General features: G+C 43.2%; 1 protein-coding gene across 1 annotated transcript; it reads right to left on the reverse strand.

The window, feature by feature from the left end:
- Positions 1-3,365: 3,365 nt before the first annotated feature.
- Positions 3,366-13,097, reverse strand: DPPA4 (developmental pluripotency associated 4). The gene is made up of 7 exons (XM_004769145.1): positions 13,070-13,097; positions 11,013-11,120; positions 9,843-9,991; positions 9,706-9,756; positions 9,134-9,443; positions 6,834-7,029; positions 3,366-3,396 (listed from the first exon to the last, which is right to left on the reverse strand). Exons 1-7 carry the CDS (start codon positions 13,095-13,097, stop codon positions 3,366-3,368), a joined length of 873 nt encoding a protein of 290 aa, XP_004769202.1.
- Positions 13,098-15,652: the final 2,555 nt, after the last annotated feature.

A 15,652-nucleotide genomic window follows, 5' to 3' on the forward strand; every position in this document is an offset into this window, starting at 1 on the left:
CTGATAGGAGTTGAAAAACAGCTTGGGATTTGATTTGATTTTTTTAAAGATTTACTTATTAGGGAGAGAGAGAGCACAAGCAGGAGGAGCAGCAGGCAGAGGGAGAGAGAGAAGCGGGCTCCTAGCTGAGCAAGGGGCCCGATGTGGGACTCAATTCCAGGATCCTGGGGCCATGACCTGAGCTGAAGATAGACACTTAACCAATTGAGCCACCCCGATGCCCCCAGTCTGTGATTTTATTTATTTATTTTTAAATATTTTATTTATTCATTTGACAGACAGAGATCACAAGTAGGCAGAGAGGCAGGCAGAAAGACAGGAGGAAGCAGACTCCCTGCTGAGCAGAGAGCCCAATGTAGGGCTTGATCCAGGACCCTGAGATCATGACCTGAGCCAAAGACAGAAGCTTTAACCACTGAGCGACCCAGGCACCCCATCAGTCTGTGATTTTAAAGAATCGGAGTATGCTTTTTTGACCAAGTGATGTAGAAGCTTTACCATACCAGCTTCTGGGGAAAGGTAATTCCAGCCAGTGCCAAGGTCAGGAAACAAAGGCAGGGTTCTGGAGGTGAGGTTGAAGGTGAAAGGCATGGGGCAGGAGATACTTAGGTATTACCAAGTTTTGGAGGTCATAACAAGGGCTTTGGTTTTAACTCGGAATGAAACAGGACCCATAGGAGGCTTTTAAGCATAGAAGTGTCATGATTTGACTTGTATTTCTAAAGGATCTTTTCATATATGAATCTGAGTATTTTTAAATCTTATTTAAAAATTCCAGATATAAAAGCACCTGGGTGGCTCAGTCAGTAAGCATCCCCAGGGTCCTGAGATTGAGTCCCATGTCAGGCTCCCTGCTTGGCGGGAGGCCTGCTTCTCTCCCACTCCCCCTGCTTATGTTCCCTCTATAGCTGTGACTCTATCAAATAAATAAATAAAATCTTAAAATCGGATATAAAACAGGCACACCCTTGTATCGTTCCTCATTAACCAATTGTCCAATGCAAATTCTGTTATCACAACCAAAACATTAACACCGCTGTAGTTAACATCTAATCTTCATTCTATATTCTAAATTTCCCAGTATTCCACATGTAGCAGAACTGTAACTTACTCAAACCAGGGCAGTTTTTAAAAACGATATATAGGGGAACCTGGGTGGCACAGTTGGTTAAGCAGCTGCCTTCAGCTCAGGTCATGATTCTGGGGTCCTGGGATAGAGCCCCACAACAGGCTCCCTGCTCAGCAGGTAAGTCTGACTCTCTCCCTCAGCCTGCTGCTCCCCCTGCTTCTGCTCTCAAATAAAATCTTAAAAAAAAAAAAAATTTAAATTATATATAGCTGGGGTGCCTGGGTGGCTCAGTCTGTTGGGTGTCTGCCTTTGGTTCAGGTCATGTCCTGGAGTCCTGAGATCCAGCCCCAGGTCAAAGTCCCTGCCCAGCTGGGAGTCTGTTCCTCCCTTTTCCTATTCCCACCCCCCATTCATGCTTTCTCTAGCTCCCTCAAATAAAAAAAATCTTAAAAAGAAAAAGATATATAGCTTACATAGAGTAAATATGTATACATATTTAAGCACGTAGTTCTTTGGATTTTTACATATGGATAAGCCTTAGTAACTGCCACTCAAAACAAGGTCAGCTCACTTTATGCTAATGACAATAGGTATGATCAAGACTACCTGCTTCGCAGAGTAGATTCATATTAAATTTTTGGCAAGAGTATCATCAATGGTATATCCCATCAGAAAACACGTTTCTGTTTGTGTCATTCCTGGTGATAAGCCTGAATACTCGGTCAAGGTGGACATAACCTATTTTTTCTACAAGCCCTATGTTGCAAAATGTAGATTTACTTGGGACACTTTCAGATAAATTAATACCAATTCAGTGAGTTAGCATTTTAAAAATTTCCCCATCTTTCTCCTCCCACATCTGCCCCTTAGGGCTGGGTCCTTGGAGATATAGCGATTTCCAATTTTGCTTTCTGGCAGGGAGTTCACAGGCTTTCTTCACATAGATCCATTTGCCTTAGGCAGCCATGTCTGGGCAGAACCTGACTCCAAAGCTCAAGGACTTCAACCCCAATTCTTGGGAGCTTATAGGTCCCTTTGGAGCCAGGAGAAATTCGGAGGGCTGGCTCCAGATGTCTCCTATCACCATTCCTGGGGCATCACATACCTTACTCACACCACACATGCGCTTCTGGATAGACAGCTCTGCCCAACTGTGACTTCAGTTTCCAGGTGGGAAACTGGACATTTTCTCTCCCCCCGCTCCTCCTATACATCTAGATCATAGGGCAAAATCCACAACAATAAACCCATGTTGGAAACTGCCATAAAGCCACAAGTGGGGAAAACAAACAAACAAACAAACAAAAAATCTTTTCTAAGAACCAAGGACTCTAAATTCAGGAGAATGTAAAAATTTTAAATAAATCAAACTCATCAAAGTGTATACAGTAAATGTAGTTTTTTAAAAATATCAATCCTACCTCATTTGAGCGGTTTAAAAAAAATCACGCCAAAAAAAAAATCATTATTTTTGGCTTACTCCTGAGTTAAGAATATTAATAATTTGCCCAGAATGCATATGGTCTCCTATGTACAATAGGTTTTACATACACATTTGAAATCCAATACATTAAGAATTTTTGAGTCAGAAATATCCTTAAATTATTTTTAACCACTAGAAACATACATAATAGTTACAAGGGGAAATAATATCAGCCAAGTGTTCTGTGTTTTTATTCCTGAGACACACCACAGAGGTCTCAGGTTATTAAGAAAACATCAAAAAACGTTTTGTTATATTAAAAGTATGTTTTGGGGAGTGGGAAAGAATAAAAGCTTTCCCTTAGGTTTGAAACACTCTACCGTTTGAAACCATGAACCTGAGCAGCCTCTGGGCAGGGGGAGTCAGGCTCTCGCGAGAAGAGAAATCCAGCTTAGATGCTGTACAGGTGCGCTTCCCACCCCACCCCTTCCGCGAGGCGAGGCAAGGCGAGGCTCAGTCTCCCACCTCAAAAGAACTCTTAAGTTTGCTTCTACTTCAGAAGGGTCAACGTTTGGTAGAAGAATGACTTTTCCATCTTATTTAGTAGAATAAATAGTAATTTTGAAATGCTTTTCCAATGTAAAGCATTAAGAGCCCTTGTATCCCAACCCACGACAGTGCAGGCCCTGGTAGGGGTCTAGGGGTCGGAGGGTAACATCTGCAGTGGACCAGGCCCGTGGGCCCTGGAAGCAGGAAGATGGAGGGTGTGGAGCAGCCTTCAGTTCCCATCAGTGGCACTGCGGAGTTGCTTGTAGTTCCCTTTCTACCAGTAATCATAATCACCGCTGTACCCCTTTTCCTGGTACTGCGAGCTCACTGGAGGCTTTTCATTAACACCTTATTCCTACAACGCAAACAAAGTATGTTCCTTTTTAAAAAGATAAGATCCAAGAAGAAACATTAAGTTACACCCTTAAAAACAGCCAAGAATGCCACTGGTGGAACTGTTCCTGAACTTGAGGATAGTGGGGGGTAAAGCATGCAACCAAGTCATCAAGGAGTAACTATTAGGCCCGTTATGTCTCTGTAATATGCTCCTATCTGCAGCCCATGGGCAGGAAAAGCCCCCCAATGAATTTTTTTACCATTTGCCTAGTGGCCTTGGTAGGTCATTGAAGGACTCTCCAGAGTGACCTCAATTTTATTCAACTTGCTTGGCAGCAACAATTCTTGGCAAGAAGTAGGACAGCCAGAAGGGGGAGATACAAGTGCACACTCACATACTTTGTCCTGTGAGAGACAGTAACTGGGGCCCAGGGGCTGCCACTCCTGGCTGGGGGAGGAGGAGTCTAACCTGAGGGTTCTACCTACTTCAGGCTTCTACCTCTGTCAACTGTCCAAGACCTAGGATGTTCAGTAACCTTGACCCTAAGGATGGGGGCCCTGTAGGCCAAGGGGGGATGGTTCCAGCACAACTGAGGGCTGGGGAGAGGGATCTCTGGGCTGCACCAAACTAAGCCCAGAAGCACACGCTTTTCAATACAGCACAATGGAAATCTCCTTTGAGTATCCTTTTGATGCACCTCTCCATTTGTGCTTTTGGAAAACACCTCTAGTCACCCCTCCTACTTGTCTGCTTCACATATTCAAGCCTCAAAAAGGCACCTGTATCCTTCACTGCTCTGAATCTCCCATTATCCAAGCGAGTGTATCATTTCTACCTTCTTCTGCTTCATTTATATTACCTAAAGCCAGATTCTGTTTTGGCACCTTTAGAAGATGCTAGGCCTGTAAAACCTATTAAAAACAACTTTCCCACATTTTTCTAACAGATCTCACTCTCTTCCCTCTTCTACAATGTAAGCCTCAGTGCACTTTCTTGCTTCTAACCCTTCAGTGGCCCATCACCCAATAAAAAGCTACCTGATCAGATTTCGTGTCCTTCACTTTTTTTTTTTTTTAAGATTTTATATATTTATTTGCCACAGAGAGAGATCACAAGTAGGCAGAGAGGCAGGCAGAAGGGGACAGGGAAGCAGGCTCCCCACTGAGCAGAGAGCCCTATGTGGGGGTTCAACCCCAGGACCCCGAGATCATGACCTGAGCCAAAGGCAGAGGCTTAACCCACTGAGCCACCGAGGTGCCCCTACACTCTAATCTTTGAAACTACAAAATTTTGCATATATATCCTTTTCTTTAAAACTGGGTGATAGGCATTAAGGAGGGCACATAATGCAATGAGTACTGGGTATTACAGAAAACTGATAAATCATGGACCTCCACCTCTGAAACCAATTAATACACTGTATGTTAACTGAACTTCAATAAAAATAAATTTTAAAAAATAAAGTGATTTTTGTTGTTTATATTTCTACTGTATTATAGTACTGTACTATGACCAATGCAATGTGTATATTTTGGGGGAAAAAAAAACTGTACTTCATCCTCCTCAGTAGATTCTCTATAAAAGTAAATATAATGGAAACAAACAAACAAAACCCCTAAATACAATAGCTTTTGGAATTAAAAATTTCTTTTCAGGGGTACCTGGGTGGCTTAGTGAGTTAGGTGGCTGCCTTCCTCCTCAGGTCATGAGACCATGCTCCCTGCTCAGCGAGGAGTCTGCTTCGCCCTCTCCCTCTGCCTGCTGCTCTGCCTCAGTGTGCTCTTGTGCTGTGTGTCAAATAGATAAATAAAAAATCTTAAAAAAATTTTCTTTACAGGCATACAAACTTCTTGGTGCTGCTTAAATTTTCATACTTTGATGACTTTTGCACACCTCCCTGTCAATGTGGCTCCTTTTATCAGTGATGTGGAAACCGAGGCCCAGAAAAGTGAAGTGGCCTGGGTAAAATTATGGAAATGGTTGCTGCAAGAAAAGGGACTTCAGTGGAGGACTGTCCCCTTCCTTGAGCCAGTGCTATTGCTACGGCTTCGAAACAACAGTACTCACCCCGCTTTACCTCACCCCACCTCACCTGTTTGTCAATAGTAGTGGCTTCTTTTAATAAAAATATCTCCCATCCTATTTAGAATCAGAAATCTTAAAAGAATTAGCTAGTCTAGTTTACAGAGAACAAATTTATCGGGTCCCTTCCCTCCCCAGGTCTATTCTGCACCAGCCAGTCACTGTTGATTTTAATTGGCTTAGAATTTAAATTACAGAGGAAAAAAAAACAAAAAAACTTTTGTTTCTCTTCACAATTATACTTCTAGAGTAGGCTCTTTGGTGATTATGGAGGTATTTCATTGATCACATAACTAAAGGCATCATTTGAAAGAGCACCATGGGCTACTGGGTAAATTCTAAACCTTCAAAGCTGACTATAATCAGACCCTAAACTAATGATATTACTTAAAGTCTATAGTGCTTGATTAGAACCAAAAACTGGTTTTTTTGCATACACTGTATATTTCCATCTTTATGACTTCATTGAAAGGAATCCCACTCGCTGGAATAATTAATACCCACATTTTTTTTTTTAATGCTTTCCCACATCAGACACAGTGCTAAGAAATTTACATTTATTGGGGCACCTGGGTGGCTCAGTGGGTTAAAAAGCCTCTGCCTTCAGCTCAAGTCGTGATCCCGGGGTCCTGGGACCAAGCCCCGCATCTGGCTCTCTGCTCCGTGAAGAGCCTGCTTCCTCCTCTCTCTCTGCCTGCCTCTCTGCCTACTTGTGATCTCTGTCAGATAAATTAAAAAAAAAGGAAAAGAAAAAAAGAACTTTACATTTATTAACTCTTCTAATCTTCACAGTACTTCAGATAGGCATTATTATGCCCACTTTATAAGGAGCAAGCAGTTTTGTTTTTTTTTTTTTTAACCATAGCTGTCACACTAAAATATTAAAAATTTCTACTTTGTCCTCAATTCTCTCAGCCTTGGCATTGGATGCCCTATTAAAAAATGAGCTTTCTTCTTCTTTCCACGTAGGCAATTCTTCCTTCAAGTTAAGAAACCTCTTCTTTGATACTAGTCATCATGTACTATGTTTACAGAGCAATATCCCCATTAGACTGGAGTCTACTTAGGGGGTTTTGTTGCTGTTGTTTTGCTAGTCATTATTTCTGTGACATGCATATACCTGTAATACAGTATTTAATCAATACTGTTTCTCCACAATTATGGGTGGGTCTCTAGGCAGAAGCAGTAAGCCCTGACCTATAAATGCTTTTTCTTAGGAATACACTTAACTCAGTAATTACTTTCTTGGAACTCTTTACTGACAGCTCGTGTAAGAAATACGGATCTATTTAAAATTAATATGCATCTCCTCTCTACCCTAACTGAACGCCAGGTGTCCAGTTTTCGTCTGTAGAAAAGGACCAGGTACTTACCTCCGAACACATCTGGGGCACAGCATATTGTCCTCCAAGTGTGGGGGTGGAAAATTGCAGGCTGGTAGCAAGAACAGGGCACATACTCTTCCCCGTTTTTCAGGCACCCAGGCTTGTCCTGCATGGAACTGCAGGTGAACCCAACCTTCTGTGTCTGCAGGCAGACTTTTTCCATGGACCACACACCACCTGACACCTGGAGAAGGAAAAGGGAAAGAAAAATGAAGACAGCACGACTAAATTCTGATGTTCTTCTGGTCAAGAATAGATCATGGTCTTTGTTTCTACTTTTCTTAAGTGCCGGCTCCAAGATACAAGCCCTGGAATCCTAGCTTAACCTACTCTGTCCTGCGCACCCCCACCCCCCCTTTATAAGGATTTTATTTATTTATTTGTCAGAGAGAGTGAGAGCGAGCGAGCTAGCTCAGGCAGACAGAATGGCAGGCAGAGGCAAAGGGAAAAGCAGGCTCGCTGCAGAGCAAGGAGCCCAATGTGGGACTCAATCCCAGGATGCTGGGATCACGCCCTGAGCTGAAGGCAGCCGCTTAACCAACTGAGCCACCCAGGCATCCCTGTCCGGTGCCCTTTTAGAAAACCATACAAAACAGTTTTTATTAAAACTTTAAAAAGGAGAGGTTCCTGGGTGCCTCTCCCTCTGCCTGCTCCTCTACTTGAACTCTGTCAAATAAATACATAAAACCTTACACACACACACACACACACACTCACACACCCCACAAACTTTTCGGTGGAAAAAGTGTAGCTGGAAGTGGTATAGCTCCAAGTGTGGTAAATGATAGTACAAAGAGGCAAAACTTTACTTCTGCCCATCCTAGGTTTGGAGCAGGGACTCCTTCACAAAAAGATCAAAAAAAAAAAAATCAGTTTCCTTCTTCCTTCCTTCCTTTTTTTTTTTAAAAGATGTTTAAATTTATTTGACAGAGAGAGAGAGAGAGCCGGAGAGGGAACAGGAGCAGGGGGGATGGGAGAGGGAGAATCAGGCTTCCCACTGAGCAGCAGTCTGATGCAGGGCTCAATCCCAGGACCCTGGGATTGTAACCCAAGCTGAAGGCAGATGCTTAACAATTGAGCCACCCAGGTCCCCCGAGAAAATCAGTTTTTTTTTTTTTTTAAGATTTTATTTATTTATTTGACAGAGAGAAATCACAAGTAGATGGAGAGGCAGGCAGAGAGAGAGAGGAGGAAGCAGGCTCCCTGCTGAGCACAGAGCCAGATGCGGGACTCGATCCCAGGACCCTGAGATCATGACCTGAGCCAAAGCCAGCGGCTTAACCCACTGAGCCACCCAGGCACCCCGAAAATCAGTTTCTTAATGCATATGGCACATATCCCTTGAAGAAACCACCAACGAAAACGAACTCAAAATGGTGGCTCAGAATCCTCGTTTTTTACAAAGAAAGAGGAATTTGTAGAGAAACAACAGGAAAAAGGGAAGCAGTTATAGGCTCCTGGGGGCGGCAGAGAGTGGGCAGGTCAATCCATGGGGAAGGAACTTAATAAATAAGGTATCTCTGGTGCCACCTCTCAGTGGACTATCTCCAGCAAAAAGAGAATTTATAAGCTGCCTATAGGCAGTAAAAAGGGACTTTTCTGGGTTGACTGCTCTTTAATTGCCATCAGCTCAAAGCAATTTTTATTATACATTTTAAAACAATTTAGGACAGGTATAATTTGGGATGACATACTCTGGTTTCCTTCAATAGAAAGACTAAACAGGAATGGTCTGGGAGGGTCTGCATGAAATGGGTTTGGGGTTTCAAAAGGCATTGTACTGGGCTAACCAGCTTATGGTTTCTCTTAATTTTATATCCTGTAATTCTTACAACATTATGAGGTAGGTGTAACTATTAACCTATTTTATGGTGAGAAAACTGGGAACTGTATTAAACATCTTGGTAATGTCACTCACTTAACAGACTTTAGAAGATCCCAGGCTTAAGCTCAGGCAGCTGATTTTAGAGCGTGCTCTTTGAATTCCTTCAAGAAGGGGAAAGAAAGCCAAACAGATTGCCATTCCCTTCTGATGACATCAATAATTTGCAGCAGTGGTTTTCAAAGTGCGGTCCCCAGACTCGCATCATCAGCACTGGCTGAAAAATTATTGGAAAAGAAAATTCCCAGGCCCTACCTCAGTTCTGAATCAGAAACTCTGTGGGTAGGGCCCAGGAATCACCAACCCTTCAGGTGATTTTTATATACCCTAAAACTGATTGGAGGTTAACATCAATTGCATTTTTTCCTTCAACAGGACCAGAGCGAAATCTCAAGCCTGGGCTTACCGTGGGCCTCCTGTGGCGATTCCACGGTCTCCGTCATGCCAGCCCTGCCTGCAATTCTCGACCAGGAGGCAAACACAGCATCTGGGGCTGAAGTTGTCACAACAACGGTATCAACTCCCTCCAGGAGAGCACCAGACCCCACAGAGGTGGGTGCCCCACCCTCAGGGGGAGCAGCCACCTCAGGAGGGTAGGTCCCGTCCGAAGATACCCTTTTTCCAAAACCTTCCAGAGACATTTCCCCCTGCTCCATCTTTGATCTTCTTTGTGACTGTGAGAGAATCTTGGCCTCCTCTGCGGTGACAGGAATATTCTTCTATAAACAGGGTTTGCAAGGTTAAGGTGCTGTCAGAAGTGCAGTCCAATTTTTACGATTTTGCCCAATTTTGGTGTGAAGTGGCTGGTGGTAGGGGTGGAAGGGGGTGGTCGGTGTGGGTGGGTGGGTGGGTGTGCTATTTCCCTTCAGAGGGAAGGAGAGGCTAAAGTAATCCCTCCACGGACTTTCTGATGCTCCATTAGGTAATCAGAATGAGGACTAAAGCTTCCCCTTTGTCAAATCCCTACGAATCACTTACCTGTTGATCAGGGTAAGCATATTCGCAGATTCTCTTATATACGTCCAGTTTCTAAGACAAGAGAAAAAGGAGTTAAAAATCAAGTAAGGATCCTCCCCCTCCCCCCAGGAGCACTGCCTCTGACCCTGGGCAGTCACCTGGCCTTTGGTGCTCAGCTTTAGTTGCTGGCACCAGGCCCGCAGGACGTCTCGGTGAAGCATGTTGGCGGGCGGCAATTTCAAAGGTAATGGAGGAACTGGGATTTTCTTCCGAAGTCTTACTTTTCCACTGCCTTCTTCCTTCTTTTCTGAACAAGATGCAGGAGGAAAACAGGATGAAATTAGCAATAATTCACTTTGGGATAGCCTTTTAAAATGTCAAAGTACAACTTTTAAGTTCTCCCAACCCAATCCCCATTGCAGATTCAATGACTTGACAAAGACCCCAGAACTTCCAAAAGACACAACCTCAAACCTGGGACGGACTTACTACTTCTGAAGCTCCAGTTTTTACTTCCTGAAACTTCCATACTTGCTCCCTTGTGGGCACTTACACCCAGACTTCAACGAGGCTGTACTAGAGATCTTACTTCCAATCCAGGGGAATGAGAGTCATTTTAAACCCGACATTGTAATCCTCAGTGGGGCCTGGTCCCCTCACCAAGGAACAAAGCAAACAACTAGGCGATGCTACACACAACCACCCGTTCTCAGAATTACATCAGCCCTCCCCACTCTGGGCAGTGCTTGGGTCTCACCGCACACAGCTTCCTCACACACTCTCACTGTCCAGGGAAGACTTCTAGAACACACTCCAGAATAGACAACTATAATGACACTAACAGTTATGAGGCTTTACCGAGTGCACATTTTACTAGTCAGGTATCATGTAGGCATTTTTACCCAATTATTCCCTATACACTACAATGGAGCCTGCAGCCCACTCCATCTGACCTGGCTAAGTTAAGTATTATCCTCCATTCTTAGAAAAAGAAGGTGGAGTTTTAAGGATAGGATTTCAAATTTATAGCAGTCTGTCCCCAAACCACTGTACTCTGAGATCCCTTAACACTAAGCAGAGAGTGAAGTCAAAATGATGAACAGAACAAATACACTGTCAGAGTTTGGAAACCTGAAGACACCCAAGTTTTAACAGAGGTGGCTGAAAGAAGGCTTCAGGCGCGGGCGAAGTAAGCTGAACGCCGAAGGAAGTGGAGGGTTTTCAGAATACAGGACTTTTTTTTCCCCCTACTTTTTCTATTCCTTCAGAAAATTCCTCAGTCTTCTTAACCCAAGGAAAGGAGATTTGAGGGCTTGTAGACTTCTTACCTTTGTCTTCTTTCATGGATCTTTTCCGTTTGGTCCCGCTGGCGGAGGTTTTTTGCAACTTTGGTTCACCGGGAGCCTGCTGCTTCTCTCTGGTTTCTTCTGATGCTGGTTCGGATAGGCCAGCCAGAGAGTGCTCCCCCGACTTGGTGGAGTTCTGCCGGGGACAGAGGAGCCGTCTTCCCGAGCATGCCCGCCCCACCACACACACTACCTGCCTCGAGAGAACTCACATCCACGGCACCAGGATAGTCATTAGACACATCACTGGCAGTGCAGCTTCTCCTCTGGGAAATCATCTCAACCCCAGGCTGACTTCTAAAATGAGGTAGATGGGGAAATGGGAGGCCAAGACGAAAATATGAAAAAGACAAAATATAGATAACAACCGCAGAAGTAGAAGAAACTCGGTTCTTTGGCTAGGGGGTGCAGGAGCCCTTACCTGTATCACCTGCCCTATCCCTTATTCTCTTACCTGAAGATTTTCTTCCCCCATTCCTTCCATCCTGATCTCTTCCGAAGTTTTCCCCTAATACTGCCAGAGGGATTCTATATATACTCCTGCGGCAGTTCCTTGTGTTTAGTATGAAGATATACAAATGTCTTTAATTCAGCGGACCAGCCTCTCCATGGCCCCAAGGGCTGGTCATAGAATTCCTTTCCAGCCTAGTTACCGTGGCCTGAAGAGATTTCACTCACCCCACGCCAGCCTTCTTCCCACTCACTTTCTTAAATCTTACTTCTCCGTCAGAATCTCTTTTCCAGTATTCCCTCACCTGGCCGCCCCTCCTAATCTCCTCAGACCAGGTCACAACTCCCAAGTTGCCTCTCCGCCTCCCCCTTATCAGTCAGTTTTACATTTGCTTGTGGGATTTGATCAGTGCTCCTTACCCCCTTTGAAGGTAAGCTGCCTAGGGGCAGAATTTCTCTCTCCTCCTGGGCCCTCAAACATTGTTTAATTGAACACCAGAAGCAAGAGAACAGTTGAGGATACAGTTATCTGATAGAGAAACCTCTTACATAAGATCTTGATGTATTTTTTATTTTCTTTCATTAACTCCCCACAGCAACCTAGTAGCAATTTCCAACTCTGTTTTTCAGATGCAGAAGCTACCTCACCCAAAGACACACAGGCAGGCATTTCTGAGGAACACAAAATCCCTACGTGGAAATCCTTTCCAGGGTCCTCAAGGCGGGAGCACAGGACAAATTAACACTTGTATGGCATTTTACATCACTATAGCAGCTTTGCATTCATATACAAATTTTACATTTGCATAGCCTTAACACAAACTACTCACTTTGGAGCCTAATGTCTTAAGTCTTAAAATTGGGCAAAAATGATGGTTGAGAGTGTTCGGGTTCCCTTAGCACTGTGGTTCGGTTCCACTGAAAGGTCTCAAATCCTCCCTGCTTTTTATTTTTTTTTTTTAAAGTAAGGTTCACACCCAGCCTGGAAGGCTTGAACTCCTGACCATGAAATCAAGCAGTGAACTGAAATCAAGAATTGGATGCTTAACCTGCTGAGCCACCCAGGCACCCCAAAGCTTCTCTACCTTTAATTTCTGCCTGTTGTGCTTGTCAGTATGTCTGACTTTGGATTATTCCATAGCCCTGGTGACCTTTGGAAAAGACAGGTTCAGACCTACCATTACTGGTTTAGGACCGGTGTCTGTTGAGGGCAAATTAAAGCATCTAGTTCTCCCCACCAACCTCAGGTCCTTTACCTCTTCCTGAAGTTTTCCCCTCACCTCCTTCTTCTCCTGTCACCACTCCCCTCCAGGCCTGAAAGCAAAATCTTCTTAAACACAGGATAAAGCATCTTTTCAAAACCAAAATAGGAAGCCCTGTTTCTTATATACAGTATCCTTTCCCCAATATTATCAGGCTGAGATGGTTATTTAGGACTTTACTGTTTTGTTTTGTTTTGTTTTTTTCTTAAGAGGAAATCAAGCCACATTCTTTTCTCCTCAAAACAAGGATCAAGTGTGCTCAAGCGGGAGGGAGAAACAGGACGAGGCTCTCAAAGACAGACAGAAACAAAACCACTAAAATTGTATTTACCTTTTTGCCTTTTGCTTTCTCCATATCCACAGAGAAGTCGAGGTTGACAAAAAGAAAATTCTAGCTACTTAAACGGCCCTAGGTCCAAGATTTTAAAAGTCTCCTCCCTTTTCGAAAAGTCTTTTAAAAGTCTCCTCCCACTTCCTGTCACCCAAGGGCGCTCTTCTTTTTCTCCTCCCCATCTTCCCTCCCTCACAATTTGTGAATACTAATTATGTGGACTCTTTTATTCATGAGGTGTCTCTGGTGTTAATTAATTAGTAATACCTTTCCTACCACTTCTGTGAGCTTTTTTTTTTTTTTTTTTTTTTTAAAGATTTTATTTATTTACTTGAGAGAGAGACAGTGAGAGAGAGCATGAACGAGGAGAAGGTCAGAGAGAGAAGCAGACTCCCCATGGAGCTGGGAGTCCGATGCGGGACTCGATCCCGGGACTCCAGGATCATGACCTGAGCCGAAGGCAGTTGTCCAACCAACTGAGCCACCCAGGCGTCCCTTCTGTGAGCTTTTTAACAGAAACCCTACCGTGTGGTTCAGGAGACGTCCGGCAGTTGGAAGCTCCTTCCGAAAAATCCAAGGGAGAAATAAAACTTCCCAGAGACTTCTCCACAGGATGTTCGAAGGGATTTAATGAGGCACCTTGTGGAAACAAAAGAATTCCAGAGCCGGACTGGTGGTTTGAAGGAAGCAAAACCTTAATCTTGTCCCACATAATTTTATTTCTTCAGCAAGATACTCAGCCAATCGCAGCTCCACCTTCCCAGGTTACACTCATACCCCTTCCTATCTGCCCACAAACAGTAAGAGTAGTTTGTAAAGTCTATTGAGTTTTTGTTTTGTTCCAGACTTTAGGTTTAAAAGTTCCATAGCCAGTATTTTATTGTCCTCCATTTTGTGGATGCTGAAAGTACGGACAACATTATATTGGTAATTTGCTGGATGATGCAGTAAGAGAACCAGAAATCAGGTCCCGTGAGCCTTATCCTCCCCCTCAAGCCTCTGACCTACCAACTCTCAAACAAGGTCAAGACTGTCTCTTTAAAATTAGTCTGAAAATACCTCCCGTTCAGATTGCTCCTCCCTGTCAAACTTGAGGGGGATCAGATATGGGAAGGGAAGAAAAATTCTACGTTAAGAGCCAGCAATTGTGGGATTCAAACCTTCCTGGGTCAGGTTACAAAGCTCTGCCTTTGTTTTGTTTTCCTACCTCTCATTGCCTGCCTCAAAATGATGAAGAAGAGATGAGCCCTACCCAGAACGGAGGTGATACTATCCTCCCAGGATAGTAATACACGGACACACGATGTAAGTAAGTGGGACTCGGGAGTGGAGAAGGAAGTGTAGATGAGGACTGAACAAGCCCCAAAGTACTAAAGAGGAAAGCAAGTATTTAGAACCGTCTGGGAGGTCACATGGAGATTTTGACTGGTATTTTACCCTGGCTCATAGGCAAAAATCAGTAACTTTCTAGTCAAGATTTATATATACAAAGTGTTTGATTGAATCATCTTTCTATTCCTAGTGTAATTGGAGGTAACATGCTAAATTCTAAATTAAGTCCAAACCCAGATGATGAGACATCTCATCCTGGGCAAGGTACAACTTATAATTTCTGTATTAAGAGATGGAATATAGGGCGCCTGGGTGGCTCAGCGGGTTAAGTCTCTGCCTTCAGCTCAGGTCATGATCTCCAGATCCTAGGATCAAGCACTGCATCAGATTCTCTGATCAGCAGGGAGCCTGCTTCCCTGGAACTCTCTGCCTGCCTCTCTGCCTACCTGTGATCTCTGTCAAATAAATAAATAAAATCTTAAAAAAAAAGAGAGAGATGGAGTATATATTGAGATTATGATTTAGGAATTCTTAGACCTACCATGATTTTGAGGAAAATAATTTCTGAAAGAATTGCACCAACGATTAAAAAAAAGAAACAACTGGTAAGCTGTGTCATATATATATATATATATATATATGTATATATATATATATATATCACATTTTAATTGTAAAAATATTTGAGCATAATTGAAAGTAATAATACTGAGTTCTCAAATGAAGCAAAAAGCCAAATACTTTTGTTGGGCTTGGAGCTGTGGAAATAAATTTATTACAAATATTATAAATGAATATGCTTATAAATTTATAAGCAATCTTCAACAAATACAATGTTTTTGACATTGTATTTGACTTCTCAAATGTAAAATAGGAATATATGTAAGTTTATTTGTTTCTTTAGAGAAATACGTTTATGTGTAAAATTTTTTATGAATGGTTAGTAGTCAAAAGAAAAAACTGCTGCTTTTTAAAATGTTTGTCAATGCATCGAGCTCTATTCCTTAGTTGAAAAATATTCATGATTGGGGGCACCTGGGTGGCTCAGTGGATTAAGCCGCTGCCTTTGGCTCGGGTCATGATCTCAGTGTCCTGGGATCAAGCCCCTCATCGGGCTCTCTGCTCATCGGGGAGCCTGCTTCCCCTTCTCTCTCTGCCTGACTCTCTGCCTACTTGTGATCTCTCTCTCTGTCAAATAAATAAATAAAATCTTTAAAAAAAAAAGAAAGAAAAATATTCATGATTGA

The sequence above is a fragment of the Mustela putorius genome, unplaced genomic scaffold (genome assembly GCF_011764305.1).
Source record: "Mustela putorius furo isolate JIRA1106 unplaced genomic scaffold, ASM1176430v1.1 tig00003834_pilon_pilon_pilon, whole genome shotgun sequence".
Taxonomy (NCBI): Eukaryota; Metazoa; Chordata; class Mammalia; order Carnivora; family Mustelidae; genus Mustela; species Mustela putorius.

Coding starts and splice junctions, on each gene's coding strand:
- DPPA4 (XM_004769145.1), bottom strand. CDS start 13,097: ATGGAGAAAGCAAAAGGCAAAAAGGTAA. Junction 9,444..9,705: donor ATGCTTACCCTGATCAACAG/GTAAGTGATTCG, acceptor TGTTTATAGAAG/AATATTCCTGTCACCGCAGA. Junction 7,030..9,133: donor ATCGCCACAGGAGGCCCACG/GTAAGCCCAGGC, acceptor TTCCTTCTCCAG/GTGTCAGGTGGTGTGTGGTC.